The sequence below is a fragment of the Rhagoletis pomonella genome, unplaced genomic scaffold (genome assembly GCF_013731165.1).
Source record: "Rhagoletis pomonella isolate Grant_MI unplaced genomic scaffold, Rhpom_1.0 Rhpom_scaffold_00007, whole genome shotgun sequence".
Classification (NCBI taxonomy): domain Eukaryota; kingdom Metazoa; phylum Arthropoda; class Insecta; order Diptera; family Tephritidae; genus Rhagoletis; species Rhagoletis pomonella.
Window position 1 is genome coordinate 71,841,763 of NW_023458561.1, and position 14,796 is coordinate 71,856,558.

Consider the following 14,796-nt stretch of genomic DNA (forward strand, 5'->3'; position numbering starts at 1 on the left):
TGAAGTGCTTCAACCACCGAGCTCCTGCTTGGCAGTGCAGGCTTAGGCGGGGGCACATCCGAAATTTTTCTACTAGGCAAATCTGGTTTGGGAGGTGCCATAATACTGATCGGATGTGGATCGTGGTGAGAAATGTCGTCCTCCCATTCATTTATAGAACTCGCAAGTTCGGCTAATTTTCCGTATCGTTGTTTGACACGTTTAATACTATTTTCCACAGTTTCTTCAGCAGGTGAGTCCGCACAGAAATTACCCTCAGTACGATGTATTGGAGATGAGAGATCGTTTGGATTCGCATATAGAGCTCCGAGGCGTTGCAATCGACTACGTGATGTATCCCGTATTTTGGCCAAAGAATGCTCTGAACTGGTATCGGGGCCATCCTTAACTATTTCTTGTTCTTCAACCTGAACCTGCACCTAGAGATATTCACCACAAATAAATTTTACTTACGTTTAACACACCATTTATCTGATCCATTTTAACTTACTTCCACGTCTTTATCCGTCATAATGTTAATTTCAATTCCCAAATCCATATTTTCCTTATCAACTGCTGTGAATTGACGATGAACTCTTTTGGCATTGGTCGACGTACTCACTAAATCTACCGCAGGTTTTTCGACGACTTGCAGCCTATTACTGACGCCTGTACAATTTTCTATATTATTGGTGATTCCTGCCGTTGTCGACGCTTGCGCTGGGGCCGACTTAGGAGACTGAGTACCATGCTGTTGCCTTGCACCAGCATGCTGAAGGTGCGAAGACTGTTGCTCCTTTCCTGTTGCTATAGCATCGATCGGGTTACTGGCATTAATACTTTCGGTAAATTCAGCAAGCGGATATTTGCCTGCGTTACTAATGCCCAATGCACGACTTCGCTGCTCAGCTTTATCTAACATTCGCTGAAATGCATAAGTATATATACATGTATAATTTTGTGGAATGTATAGATGCGCTTGAAAATGACCTTTAAAGTACAACTACACCCAGGTTTTTCCGGATTTTAGCTGTTTCTTACGCAAATGAAAGCCGAGTTACTGAAAAACGCACATAAACCTACTACGAAATTCTACCTTAGCTAATCTAAGATCTACGAACTTTTCCTACCTGCGTAAAAGGATCCATTTGATTTTCAGGACTTTAATTTTGCCCCTTCGTTCTATGTCTACCAAATAATTTATTTATTGTCGCAATGCTGTTTTGAACTTTATCAAAAATTAACTTGTTTTCTTTCTACTAGTACAATAATTAAGAAGTCACTAAACAATGCAATCACAAATTCTGAAAAATCGACGTTGACACAAGCCGCTGAAGCCTTTTTGAATTTTGTATGATTCAGCAGTATTCAGCAATTAAGTTCAGCAAGATATGTTTCCTAATCTTTGTTCGACAAGGTTGCACCAGAGAACGTATGTATCAGCGTTGCCATTTGCCATTTTCGAACGAAGTGAAAACACATTAAAGGCCGGTCCACATAAGGCCCGTTTACATACAACTTTGGCGTTGCGTTGGCGTTGGCGTCGCTTCGACAGCTGACTATGAATACATGCATTTATATGAAAGTCTCCACATAACCAAAGTTGGGCAACGCCAACGCCAACACAACGCAGAAAGATGACCAACTCTCAACTTTTCGCGCGCGTCATTCGTCAGCTGTTCCAAATAATCAAAATTATGTGATTCAATTTTCATTTTTAATCAAATGCGGGCAAGAAATATATTTTTTAAAGCAATTATTGATGTAAAATTTTGGTTTTTGGTGCCGCTAGTATGTTAATTTAGTGACCAAAGTATTCTCTGCTAAGCGTTCATTGTAGCCAGCGCGGGCGTTACTCGCGCTGCTGTCAAAGCGACGCCAGCGCCGACGCAACGCCAAAGTTGTATGTGGACGGGCCTATAGAAATTTCACCTTGGCTTTGGCGTTGGCGTTGGTTTGACAGAACGCACGTTAAAAGTATGCTTGCTACAATGATCCAAAAAACTAGCAGAAACTAGCATCTCTCTCTCGTTCTTACGCTCTTCTTTTTTTGGCTCTCCTGCTAATTTCTGCTAGTAAAATTTTTACTAGCAGAAACTAGCAGCTGTCAAAATGGATAAACAAAAATTCGCGCCAAATATGTTCAATAGTCAAATACACCGATCAGCTGATTACTTGCTAGTTTTGCGTTTCTTTACTTTTTCATTATTTGGCTCTCTGTGAGCGTAATTATTTCAATTTTCTCATTCTTCTTCTTCCTGATAACTATCTGCTAGAAAAGAAAAGAAACAAAGCCATTGGCCCGTAGTCATAGTCAAAATAAAGTCGACTTTAAAGTTAGTTGCAGCTTTTTTGACAGATATCCCATTGAAAATTATGTCAAAAAGCTGCAACTAACTTTAAAGTCGACTTTATTTTGACTATGACTACGGGCCATTGAGACTGCATATCTATGAGCTGGAAAACTATCGATGGTCGTGGAATTTTCTTCATTTCGCTTGTAACAACGTGTTACACATAAGGTAAAGAATAATTTAACACAACTACATGATTTATAGAAGAATTTGTATAATAAAGATGATTATTCATGCGTTCAACAATTACGCGGTTCTCTTCTTCTTTTCGTTGTTAACTTCTTACAACACAAATGGCGTCGAGATTTCGACAGCTAGAAAATTACTTTTTTCTTTCTTTCGTTCGCGCGTGATCTTGTGTCTTTCGTACATGAGTGAAAACTATCGATAGTGCTTACAAAACCTTCGATGTCCTCGATAGTCAAAAACCATCGATACTATCGATAGTGTCATCGATAGTTTTCCAGTTCTACTGCATAATCAAATCATGCAAAAACCAGACTTGTACAGGCGACGGTAACAACGTTAAATATAAAAAAAAGAATCAATGGCTATGCGTTTTGTGCGCCTTTTTTCCACACGAGTGTACCAGCGAACCGCACAAAATAATGCTGTAGGCGGACAAAGTTTAGTGGAAAAAGTAGCAATAACGAACAATGGTGCTGTTGTAGTCGCATGGCATCCAGACAAACCATTTCCATATGAATTTTCTAAAGCTATACCAAAGGCGGTGGACGCCCAAAACGGAGGACTGATCAAGGAAACGGCGCTGCGTACTGCAATGAATGCATTTAAAAACAAAAATCCTGAAGTGGCGCGACAAGAGCTCATGCAACTGACTCATACAACCAAGCATAGGTGGTTCCTCCGGTCGCGTGATAAACGGGCCAAAGATACACCAATGGATCGCCCATATTTATAAATATACTCCCAAAGACATTGGACTTATATTCTGTTCTTATTTCAATGGCCATTACAATTTAATAAATATTAATTATTCAACGCGGCGTTTCTTTAATATACTACCAAGTATAGCCGATATTGATGGCAATTCGGGAGCAGCTTGATGAAGAGAAGTGTGTTTGGAATTCGTGAGATTACGATGTTGAGGAAATGTGGGCATTAATTTTGGGTCACATGCTGCAATTATTTTAATCTTCATAAAAGTCATTAATTAACTAATAATGTTGAACTTACGCAAGGGCGGCTCCTTGAAATAACTGCTCTGCAAGCATTCTTCGGCCGTGGCTCGCTTCTTTGGATCATACATGAAAAGGAAATTTAGCAACCGTAGACCGGCCGCAGTCAAGTATTGAAATTTTGGTTTCAAATTGTTGTAAGGTTGTTGCTTCAATGTAAAGTTCTCCAAAGCAGGCATTTTAGAAAATTCAGGCCAAATATTCTCCGAAGGTGTGCCAAGCAAATCAATAATTAAATCCAATTGGGCAAGCTCTGTGTTGCCAGGTAGAAGAGGTTTATGGGAGAGCAGTTCCCCTAAAATACATCCGACTGCCCACATATCCACTGCCGTTGTTTGGGTTGGCGATCCCAATAGCAACTCGGGTGAACGATACCACAATGTTACGACCTGAGGAGTCATAGTAGTAGCTGGTTCACCAAAAAGCCGAGCAAGACCGAAGTCAGCTGTTTCAAGTTTTACGTAAATATTAGTTTACAATCTTATATTGCCCACAATTCATATACCTATTTTCACGCAACCTTTGTCAGTCATTAGTAAGTTGGACACCTTCAAATCGCGATGGATTATGTAACGTGAATGCATATATTCCAATGCGTGCAAAACTTGTAGAATAATGCATTTTACCTCAGATTCAGAGAAAGGTTGGGCCATATTGTCTAGTAGTGATGCTAAATCTTGCTCACAATATTCCATTACAAGGAAGATACTATAGAGGCCTCAATTAATATATGTACATATATACATACATACAGGGTGGGCCAAATAAGACCTGCCAATGCTAAACACGTATAACTCATTTATTTTTTAATATTATTGTTATTTTCTTTCTGCATGTTATAGTTAATCTCCTGAAAAATCATAATGGATACTTACAGCAAGACCACCAAAAATGACTACAACACGCTATTCGTTTTACACAATTAGCCACACAAATTGATTCTTTAGGTAATGTTTTGACGTTCCAAGCAAATCTGTAGATTGTGGGGCTCAGAAATTCCAAGGGCAACACACCAGCACCAGTTGCACCCATCCAGCGTTCCCACGACAGTCGGATCTACGTAACCGGAACGACCCAGATTTATATTTGGCCAAGGACTGTCACTCCAGCAACACTCCCCAAAAACTCTTTGGGGAATTTGTATGCTGCTACAAAAACAACAACAACACCCATCCAGATGCACTGTTTGGTGCGGTGAAACCATTTCTGGGGCTTCTTACAGAACAATGATTGATAACTTTTTGCGGCCAACCGCAGATGGAGCGACTGTGTGCACTGCTAGGCAAACTAATGACCTATCGTCACTACACGCGAATAAAAGCGCGGTATTGTTCTGACGACGAAAAAAAAGCGTAAACAAATCTTACGAAAAAAGACGCTTAAGGAAAACTTCGGCGAAGAAAGACGCGCAAACATAGATTTATACCTAGCCAAGGACTGTCACTTCATCATCATTCCCTTAAAACTCTTTTACACCTCTGTTACACCTGTAAATATACAGCCTCATTGCGTAAGTCGTAAATTAGGCTAAATTGTACAAATCGACAACATTGGCATTGTCTACTGTCGTGCTGAAATAAGTAAACGACGAAAATCGTCGAAAACTATGCAGTGCTGCCAAGTATTTGCGTTTTAATACACTAGTCGAGTGGAAATTTTAGGCAATGACGTGAAATTTTCTATACGATTCGACTCTCGAAAAACTACTTGCATTCGACACGTCTCTCGCAATGAGGGTGATTGTCGACCGCGAAAATAAGTTCAAGGGCCATCAAATATTTTAACGCGTCTTCCTTCGCCGTAACTATGTTAAGAGTCTTTCTTCGTTGAAGTTTTTTAGGCGTCTTTTTTCGCGTTTAGTTTTTGAACTCGCGCCTTTATTCGTGTCTAGTGACGCTATGAACTATGGATGGTAGGTCTTATTTGGCCCGCCCTGTAATGCGTATATAATTAGTTCTATCACTGAATCCATCCTAGTTGGAACGTATCAAATACTATGAATGCAGGCGTTCTCAGCAATTCTTATTTAGAAATCGTTTTTTCGTAGATTTCAAGAAAATCGGACTAAGGTGGATTCTGAAGCTTAGTTCTATCACTGAATCGATCCTAGTTGGAACGTATCATATACTATGAATGCAGGCGTTCTCAGCAATTCTTATTCAGAAATCGTTTTTTCGTAGATTTCAAGAAAATCGGACTAAGATGGATTCTGTGATAGCCCCGAACAGCTATGCAAATATTTCATATTTACCTTTCTAAGCTTTTGCCTACTACAACATCCCTGAGGTTCACTATGTTTTCGTGCTTACATGCCTTTAGAATCATTATTTCCCGCAAGCCGCTAACTGGTAAGCCATCTTTTTCTTGGTCCATTCGAACCTTTTTTAAGGCGACAACTTCATTCGTTCGTGTATCCTTAGCACGATCTAAAGATAGGTTAACTTTACAAGATGCATACATATGTATGTATATTGAGACAAATTGCTCGCTACACTTTTTATTAAATGAGCCATCCGTACTACCATGCCCATTTTTAGTTCATAGTCTTGAAATTTTCTGCTGCACGTTAACTATATTTTTTATATTCTTTCGAAAGAAAAATCCAACAGCTGTAAGAATACACGTACGACTGTGTTTCGAAATGCATCCAGCTAAAGTATGCGTCTCTTTTATTTATAAACTACATATAGTTGATGGGAATGTCCAATATGCGCAACCATGGTTAAATGCCGAATTGGAGCTTAGTTGCGCAAATAAGGCCCTTCCATCAATTATAGTCTATAAAAAGAATTGACTGAAGCTTTGGCTTGATGCATTTCTAAACATAGACTATGTATGTATTGAAGAAAGCTCAATTTTTTTCACAATAAATAAAAGTGAAAAATTTTTTGGGGCACGATTACGATAACCGGGTCGACAAATTTCGAACAAGGACGTCGATAGAGGTTTTTGAAGCAAATATAACAATGGGCCGTATGAATAAAAATAAGCAATTGCTTTTTCTTAATATTTCAGACCTTTTACTCGATTTATTCAAACAAAAGTGAAGTAACAGGTATGCAATTTTAAGAAAAAGCAATTGCTCAGTTTTTATTCATACGGCCCAATATATTTTTCGTTTGATGGGAAACAAAAACTACAGAGATTAAATTCACAATTTTTTTTAAACCCAAATATCTTGAAAACAAAAGCATTGATTTCAAAATTTTTGATGTCATTCAATAGGAATTATGAATGCCTTTAATACGATTTACAAATGTTATATACAGCTTATAAAGTTTTAGCTAAAATTCAATTTAACTAAAAGTTGCAAAAAATTTTAAACGATCACATGACTATTTAAAAATTGCCTTATTAAACATATTCAAACATTTCATAATCCAATAGGATATAAAACAAGCTTTCATTTGATATACAACATGATGTCTTCAGCCGTACCATACAGAGTATTTTAAAAAAAACGTAGGCGGCCTTCGGCCGCACTTAGGGATTATAACCCTCACTAAGTAGAATTCTCTTTTCTGTGTTGCGAAAGAAAGGGGACTGAACACTTTTTCAGAGAACACCTTTCTGCGTAGGGATTATAACCCTCACTAACTAGAATTCTCCTTTCTGCTTTGCCGGATAAGACGACACCTTATGTGAATAAACTACAGTAGATGTAAGATTGTTACTTGCTTGTAAATGAATTTAAATTTTTTATTATCACTGAATTCTTAAGCCTCAAATGCAGATCATAATAAAATATTAATACCAAATTAAAGGTAATAACTTATACTTTCTAAGTAATGTACATTTCTTTAGCATTAAACCCGTAATTTATTTCAAAAAAGGTCATTTTATGAAAAGAAGTTTAAATTTTTTTAGTTTTTTAATATTTTGGGCTTTAAGATATGAAAAATAATATAAATTAGATACATGAACTGAAAGATAAATTAATTGTTTGACACATTACTTTTTTAACCGGTTATGTACTTCATAAGATATTAATAATTAAAAAAATCTAAAAAATAACTTTCAACACTAAATATCTTGAAAACTAGAAGGCCCCAAACCCTAAAAGGGGTATATTTGAAAAGCGGAGAAGCCCAGCTTTCCAATGGCAATGTCAAAATTTGTCGCCCCGGTTATTGTAATCTCCCCTTTTTTGGAGCTAATTGAGTTAACCTATACTATTTTATGGCATTGTGATGAGATTGTAAGAATTTTCTCCATTTTTGGGCTATTATGAAGGATATCAATCATGATGAAATAATCATGCCTATTACGATATTCGAATACTATTCGCACTGTCATTACAAGCGAGCGTGAACAATTAGATGAATGTGAATGTAATCTGTCGGACCACAATTAGCATATATCCGAGGGATGCCATTCACACACATCTAATCCTTTCCAATTACTTGTTATGACAGTGCGAATCGGATTAGATCCGTGCGGATGGCAGTCGTCGGATACCGTAATACGATTGATTACTTCACCAAAGTATACATTAATAAAAGAAAGTTTTAATACACCTAAGAAGGTTTTCCGCCCCATATTATAGCAAACACATTCTACAGAGTAGGAACTGAAAGTGGTTGGGGTAGTAGAAAACAATCGGTAAACTTACAAACTATGCCATAGGTGCCTTCGCCTATGCGGTTCAATTTTTCGAAGTCCGTAACTGCGCGGCAGCGCCCATGCTAACAACGATATTTGTTTCATGATTATCATAAATCTACATATATGTAAATTATTTTACAAACCATATCTGAATCTCTTATCTCAATCGGTTCTCCACTTTTGATGGATATCAAGAACCCCTTCCTTGTCACCGGTGCTTGTGGATCCGACGATTTGGGTACATCGATAGGTTCTGTAATCGCTTAAAATACAATTAAAACCATATTTTCTCTTATATTCTTGGGAAATAATTACCTTTGCTCATGTTTTTTTTTTGGAATTTTTATAATAAACAATTCGCAAACGCTTTTAGAAGCATGAACGATAAACATCGATGTGTATTCTGTGATCGATGTTTACTACTCGATATATAGAAAAAATCGATGTATTGGAAAGCGCCGATGTATATCGGTGCAATGATAGCCTTGTTTCTTTATAGATAATTATACCAAATTATCAATCGGTCTGTTCGAAGAGTGCACTTTTCAGTGCTAGTTTAAACTTAGTTTATACTAGGTTCACATATAAGTAGATTATCCTCATTTTCGAGCTTAACACCCTAATCTGTAATTATAACAAGAGATTAGCCGTATAAAATTCGTCCCTTGTTAATCTGTAATTATAAAATAATCTCAGATTTAACCGATAACTTTTCGGTGTCCATCCTAGTTTTATCGATTGTTTTTGCGAAAGAGAGGAGAAATGCCAAATGTAAAAGTAAACAAAAATGTACGCTAGCAAGTAAAAGAGGTTTGTAAAGGTATTTTTAATAAAATGTTAAGTTAAAATATATTTATATTGCTTATTATAGCAGAAAAACGTGATCACGGTGGCACAGAGAAGAAACATAAATTTTCCTTGAGATGTGGGAATAACAAGCACAACAAATTTGACGGCTAATAATCTGAGATTTGCCTGTGTAAACGGGGTGATTAAAAAACTAGCTTTGATTGAGATAATATTGATATGTGAACATAGTTTTAGGGCCGGTTGCTCAAAGCCTGGTTGACACTAATCCCCGGTTAAACATCGTTATCGACACCGTGTTATATGCATGGAGTCGAAAACGTCGATAACGATGTTAACCGATGATTAGTGTCAACCAGGCTCTGAGCAACCGGCCCTTAAACTAAGTTTAGTTAACCCTGGGACTCAGTAATTCAGTCTCATCTCAAGTCACTAAATTTGAGACTAGAAATTAGTGACTGTTTTTGTAACTTGAGATTATTTGGGTGGTGAAAACAAACATATACTACGTTTATACGTCAGCTATTTGCAAATACCTAACTCACTGACTCACTCAAGACAATAATATGACCATCGAAAAAGAAAATAAAGTTAAAAATGGCAACGTCTTGGTTATTAAAAGGCAATAAGATGGCTATCGAAAAGGAAAATAAACCTACGAATGGCGGCGTCTTGGGCTTATTTGCAAATAGTACCACTAATCAATACTTATTTGCGTGATTTAGGTATTTGTGAATAAAAAATTAACTCAGCGTTTATACAGCAAAGTTTACCATTTTGCAAATTGTTATTTGCAAATAATACCTGCGTATAAACGTAGTAAGAGAAATGTTCCTAAAAGCTAACAAAATAGTGCTCACTCATGCTTGTTTTCTTTTGTAAAATTAAAAATGAAGAACATTTTTGTATATAAAAATAAAATTATTAATATTCAAAATGGCGGATCGAATATGGCGACCAAAAATTGAAAATCGACGAGATTCGCTTGAAACAGTTGAAGTCACTGAATACGGATCAAACATTAGATTTACAAAAGTAAAACTAAGGCTTTGTGGGGTAACGGAGTCGCTGATGTCAACAGATTCAACTAAATTCAAATGTTGACAAAAATGCAACTGTGTGCCACAATCCTGCTTGCAAATTCTTACTGGCAAAAATTTTCCCAGCACGAATTTGCAACTTCCCCTCCAAATGAAATGTCAAAATTGTGCTCTCTCCTTGCAAGTTTTACTGGGTTTTTGGCTAAACGAACACGATTTGGTAACAATTGGTACCAACTTGTACAAAGCGAAAGCTGAGATGTTTATGAAAAGTAATGTCAATTGTTCTGAAATTCTTGAAGTTAAAACCAATATATTAAAGTTTTACATAGAGTTTTTGGACCAAATAAATTTAAAGTAGTTTCTAAAGAAAATTTACCAATTTTACCTCTTTTGTTAAAGTTTCCTTATCTCATAGATTGCGATCCTCATATAATAACCACGCAGGGGAATTTACTGAGGCTAAGTGAGCTTGATATTTCCAGCGATCTGGATATTGATATGTTTTGGGAAAAAGTTTATTCTAGTAAAAATGGAATGAATGAGAATAGCTCCATGCATCTCGCCAATTTGGTTTTAAATTTTCAACGCTTTCTTTGATAAAAACTAAACTAAGAAATAAACTTAAGATTGGCAGTATCAATAGCATAATGTTGTGCAAGGAACCTGTAAGCAAAAATTATCCGCACTATGTGTGGTCAACTGCTAAAGATTTGCATGTGTTAATTACACATTGATTTAAATTTACTTTTAAGAAAGTAAACTTATTGGTACATCACATGAGCATAATACATATCGAGCCCTAACCGCCAAAATAACGTAAGCGACATTTTTTCAAATTTTTCATTTTGATGCAAAAATGCATCTAGACGCTCTAGGAATATTTCTGCATCAAAAATAAAATTTTGAAAAAAAATGTCGCTTACGTTATTTTGGCGGTTAGGGCTCGATATAATTCATAGAACCAAAAAATGTTAAATGATCTCATCTCTGTGCATAAGACTGTACCTGCATTTATTTATTTCTTGTTTGTTTTAAAATGTAAAAAGTACATATATGTATGTATGTAAATGTTTTTTATTGAAAACATTTAATCTTAAATAAATGAATTGTATGCTTTCAGAATGCTTTTTTGCAATAGAAATTTATTTGGTAGATTGTAAACGATTTTGGTTGGATTTGGGAAGAAAATTGGTAAGGGAAAAAAATTGTTAGTGGCAACGCTGACCAGAGATCATATGATCGTCTGCATGATACAAAAAAGAAGGTAGTTTCATTGTCACTTTTCGGGCGCCATATTAACTACCTGACAATTAAGCAGATTGTGCCATTTCGTGCTACCATACCTAATCCTCAATAATCATTTATTTAATGTAAAAAACAATATATTTAGAAAACTAAAAGGAAATTTGTCTTCGATCTGAGCAATGACGAAAATTGAAATTCATACATCGCCATATTTGAAAAAGGAACCAACTGACTTTTTCTTTCAAAAAAAAAAGGAAGACCGGTAAATATGTTGTCCACCGCAAAAATTAGCTATTATTAAATTAGTTTCTTCTACAGCCAGTCACCGAAAAGGATTTGGATGTGCTTTGCAAAGGTAAGGCATTGATTTCGGTGCTTCATGCTAAGAGAGATATTATAGTTATGGACGATAGGAGTTACTGGCACCCAGAGTTTTGGAGCCATCATTGAAGATTCGATTATGTGTGATTCCGGGCTCAGTGCTGGTATTAAACCAGCATTCAGTCGCAGGGAACTAAACATTTTAGAATCCCTTCAACAAAGGTAAAGGTGGCGTACTATCCTGTGGCATGGAAAAGACACAAGTGCTCAGATATATGCCGCTAGCAATTTCCGCCTTGCCCCACTCTGTGTTATACCGGCATCCGTTTTTTTTTAGTCTGCAGGTGGCCTTTAAAGCTTTCCCTCGTATGAAGACACAAAGTGACGGTAAGTGCAGCAGTGCATCAAAAGCAGCGCCACGTATTGTAGAGAAATCTTCAGGACAGCACACGGCAGTAGTTCTTTGAAGTTTAGCAAGCAGACTTCCCACGGTCTTGATTGAGAATCTGCTCCACTATACCACTGACGCATAGATAATTATGGGTCTGATCATAGAGGTATAAATCCTGAGGATTCCCTATGGTGAATCACCCCACGTTTTGCCAAAGACCTGCTTACATTGCCAAAATGCTGCCAATTCTTTAGAGGTTTTGTGTTCCACGTTAGATTTACACGCCAGTTTTGTATCCTGAATTACTTCTGAATACTTCACTTCGGGAGAATTCTGAATTGTGACTCGTTTAATTGTGAGGCAATGAGCCCATACAACCTTCTCCGAAGCCTGTTTCGGACTATGCTTTAATGACGAAATATCTATCAATACATCTTCTTCAGACTATTAAAAAAGAGTTTTGTTGTGTAAATTTATTTATTTTGTTTAAAATAAAATGAAAAAAAACTTTTTAATAAATATATATTTCAAAACTGGATTTTATTTTATTACTTCATTTCTGAACATCGATATTATTCACAGGATCTTTCAAACGCTTGAGAACAACGTTCAAATTTGATTATCGAACACATGAACTTGCTATTTTTTGTATGTAAATTTTACTCTTTTATTAAATCCCAAATATTTAAAAGAAAATCTGCTCTCTCAAAAAATTTCGATGTGGCAAAGCTATGCTTAATGATTGCATCTGGAAAAATGTCAAAAATCTGCTTTATGATCAAAAAATAGTAGTAATGAAACTACCTTCTTTTTTGTATCATGATCGTCTGCGTAACAACCAGTGTTGCCAAACATGCGCTTTTCCTACCAAAACTGGTGTTTTTTTTTCATTTGGTAGGTTGGTAGGCTTGATTGGATTTTGGTAGGTTTCGGGACTACGAGTAATAGTTATTTGAGAAAAATAGAAAATATGTATCTCCAAACAAATTTAGCAATTTTTTTACATGAATATTTCACCGGTGCGTTCGTATAACGGCGGCTGCAAACATGATTCCTCAGTACAAACGCATACCCTTATTATTGCCAATATACAATACGAACATCATATATACTTTATTGCCTACTTGGACCAAGATTCCAGAAATGTCTGCCAATGGGCTTGTACCCAACCATATTCTGGGTGGAGGTCTTCGCAATCGCGAATTTTATCGGAGAAGGCAAATGAGGCCAAAATAAATAAATATTATGTAAGATATTAAGGCAGCGTTAGAAGCCTTAGGGTCTTTTAAAACGGCATCAAGGCTTGTGAACTCTTGAACCACCTGGAAGACCACAATAGCGTACCGCTGTGGAGGGTTCAGGGACATGAAGGGTTTGAAGGCAACGAAACGGCTGACTGTCTTGCAAAGAGTAGAGCCCAAATGCGTTTGCATGGTTCCGAGCCTTTCTGCGGTACATCTAAAGGATACACTGCAGACCTACTTAGGAGCTAGCTGGGAATTGCTGTACACTGGCGGAAGTCAAAGAGAATAAGACAATCAAAGAGATTTATAACTTTTCAGGAGAAACTCTGAAAGATACCTTGAACTTAAAACTCTTACTGGCTACCTGACAGCACACTGCAAGTTAACTTACCGATTGAATTAAAGGGTCTTTCTGTAGAGACTGATGTAGGTTTTGTGGGCCGGTGAAGGAAACCCCAGAGTATATTCTATGTGCCTGTCCACGAAGCATGAATAGTAGATTGATGCACCTTTGAGAAGGATTGTCTTCTCCATCTAAAATTTTCATCCAAAGTGCTGATCTTTTTAAATAGCCTAAGGTTGGAGTGATTACAATTAGGATTTAGCACAATATATCTTCTTAGGTCGCAACGCGGGTATCTCCGACGTAGTAATAATAATATAATCACTTGACACGAATAAAGACGCTCGGGTGTTTTGAAGGCGAAAAAGGATGCGCAAAAAAATTTGCGAAAAAAGACGCGTAAACATGGATTCAACATCATTCCGGAAAAAACTCTTTGGGGAATTCGACTACTCGCAAACATAGTTGACCGCGAAAATAAGTCTTATTCGTCTTTCTTCGCCGTTAGTTATCGACGATACCGACTCCCTGTTGTATGCATGGAGTCGAACACGTCGATAAAGATGTTTAACCGCAGATTAGTGTTAACCAGACATTGAGTAACCGGCCCTAAATATTATGTTAGCTATCGGGCATGTTCTGAAATTCGAAACTATGAAATCGACTCGATTTGCCAAATATTTTTTAATTATATCTGACGAAAATAGTGAATATTCTAATTGAAAACCATAAAAGAAGCAGCAGCGATATGAAATAAATAATTTTAATGCGTGGCTTGTAAATTTTTGGGTTAAAAATCATCGAAAAAATTATCGAAATCGAGTCGATTTCAAATTTTCGAATTTCAGAACATGCCTGTATGTTTTTAAAAAATTTGACATTGAAAAAAAATATATATATATTAAAACTCAAAAAAACTTTTGGTAGGTTTTGGTTGGTTATGGTAGGAAATTTTGGTAGGAAAAAAAATGTGTCTGTGGCAACGCTGGTAACAACGCCCTTATTTATTTATCGTGTGGTGTACAGCTTAGCTACGTATAACCTTTGTTAACCAAAAACAATTTAATGAATTATTAGTCCTTCTATTTGGGATTTCTTTAAATAAAACATGTGAATTTTTCTTGAAACATTTTACCCGCTTTTAGCCAATCTTTTTGCCGATTTAGCCGGTCGGCCCAAAAACTTCTGGGAACACTATTTACAATCGAAACCAAACCAATTTTCGTGGACCTCACTTACAACTTGTCAACCCCCATACTTTTTTT

At 36.6% G+C, this 14,796-nt stretch overlaps 4 protein-coding genes across 5 annotated transcripts in view; 2 read left to right on the top strand and 2 right to left on the bottom strand.

Moving 5' to 3' along the window:
- Positions 1–1,431, bottom strand: part of LOC118743996 (anillin) — a 7,672-nt gene extending 6,241 nt beyond the window's left edge. The window contains exons 1-3 of the mRNA XM_036476760.1: positions 1,110–1,431; positions 491–904; positions 9–419 (exon numbers count right to left, since the gene is read on the bottom strand). Of these exons, the coding sequence (XP_036332653.1) occupies positions 9–419; positions 491–904; positions 1,110–1,127 (843 nt within the window). The 5' untranslated portion in view covers positions 1,128–1,431. The remainder of the gene's footprint in view (positions 1–8; positions 420–490; positions 905–1,109) is intronic.
- A 1,301-nt stretch (positions 1,432–2,732) lies between these two features.
- LOC118743534 (39S ribosomal protein L42, mitochondrial) lies at positions 2,733–3,335 on the top strand. The gene has a single exon (XM_036476274.1). The coding sequence runs from the start codon at positions 2,881–2,883 to the stop codon at positions 3,253–3,255; it is 375 nt and encodes a 124-aa protein (XP_036332167.1). The 5' UTR covers positions 2,733–2,880; the 3' UTR covers positions 3,256–3,335.
- Positions 3,249–8,562, bottom strand: LOC118743533 (cyclin-dependent kinase 10). Of its 2 annotated transcripts, none has more exons than XM_036476272.1 (7): positions 8,453–8,559; positions 8,281–8,399; positions 8,145–8,217; positions 5,784–5,958; positions 4,038–4,240; positions 3,531–3,977; positions 3,249–3,473 (listed from the first exon to the last, which is right to left on the bottom strand). In XM_036476272.1, the coding sequence occupies exons 1-7, from the start codon at positions 8,460–8,462 to the stop codon at positions 3,328–3,330; spliced, it is 1,173 nt and encodes a 390-aa protein (XP_036332165.1). In that variant the 5' UTR covers positions 8,463–8,559; the 3' UTR covers positions 3,249–3,327. The 2 variants fall into 2 exon arrangements, with proteins under 2 accessions (XP_036332165.1, XP_036332166.1); XM_036476273.1 differs by having other exon boundaries at positions 3,286–3,473; positions 8,281–8,390; positions 8,453–8,562.
- A 2,072-nt stretch (positions 8,563–10,634) lies between these two features.
- The window catches only part of LOC118743997, a 16,463-nt gene continuing 12,301 nt past the window's right edge, over positions 10,635–14,796 (top strand). The window contains exons 1-2 of the mRNA XM_036476761.1: positions 10,635–10,652; positions 11,551–11,587. Of these exons, the coding sequence (XP_036332654.1) occupies positions 10,635–10,652; positions 11,551–11,587 (55 nt within the window). The remainder of the gene's footprint in view (positions 10,653–11,550; positions 11,588–14,796) is intronic.

Bases quoted from the DNA above. Each gene is read 5' to 3' on its own strand.
- LOC118743533 (XM_036476272.1), bottom strand. The intron at 4,241-5,783 runs GTAAATATGAAA...AGGCCTCTATAG, and splicing joins GTAGGCAAAAGCTTAGAAAG to TATCTTCCTTGTAATGGAAT. The intron at 3,474-3,530 runs GTAAGTTCAACA...AAATAATTGCAG, and splicing joins TTTCAAGGAGCCGCCCTTGC to CATGTGACCCAAAATTAATG.
- LOC118743534 (XM_036476274.1), top strand. From the start codon at position 2,881: ATGGCTATGCGTTTTGTGCGCCTTTTTTCCACACGAGTGTACCAGCGA.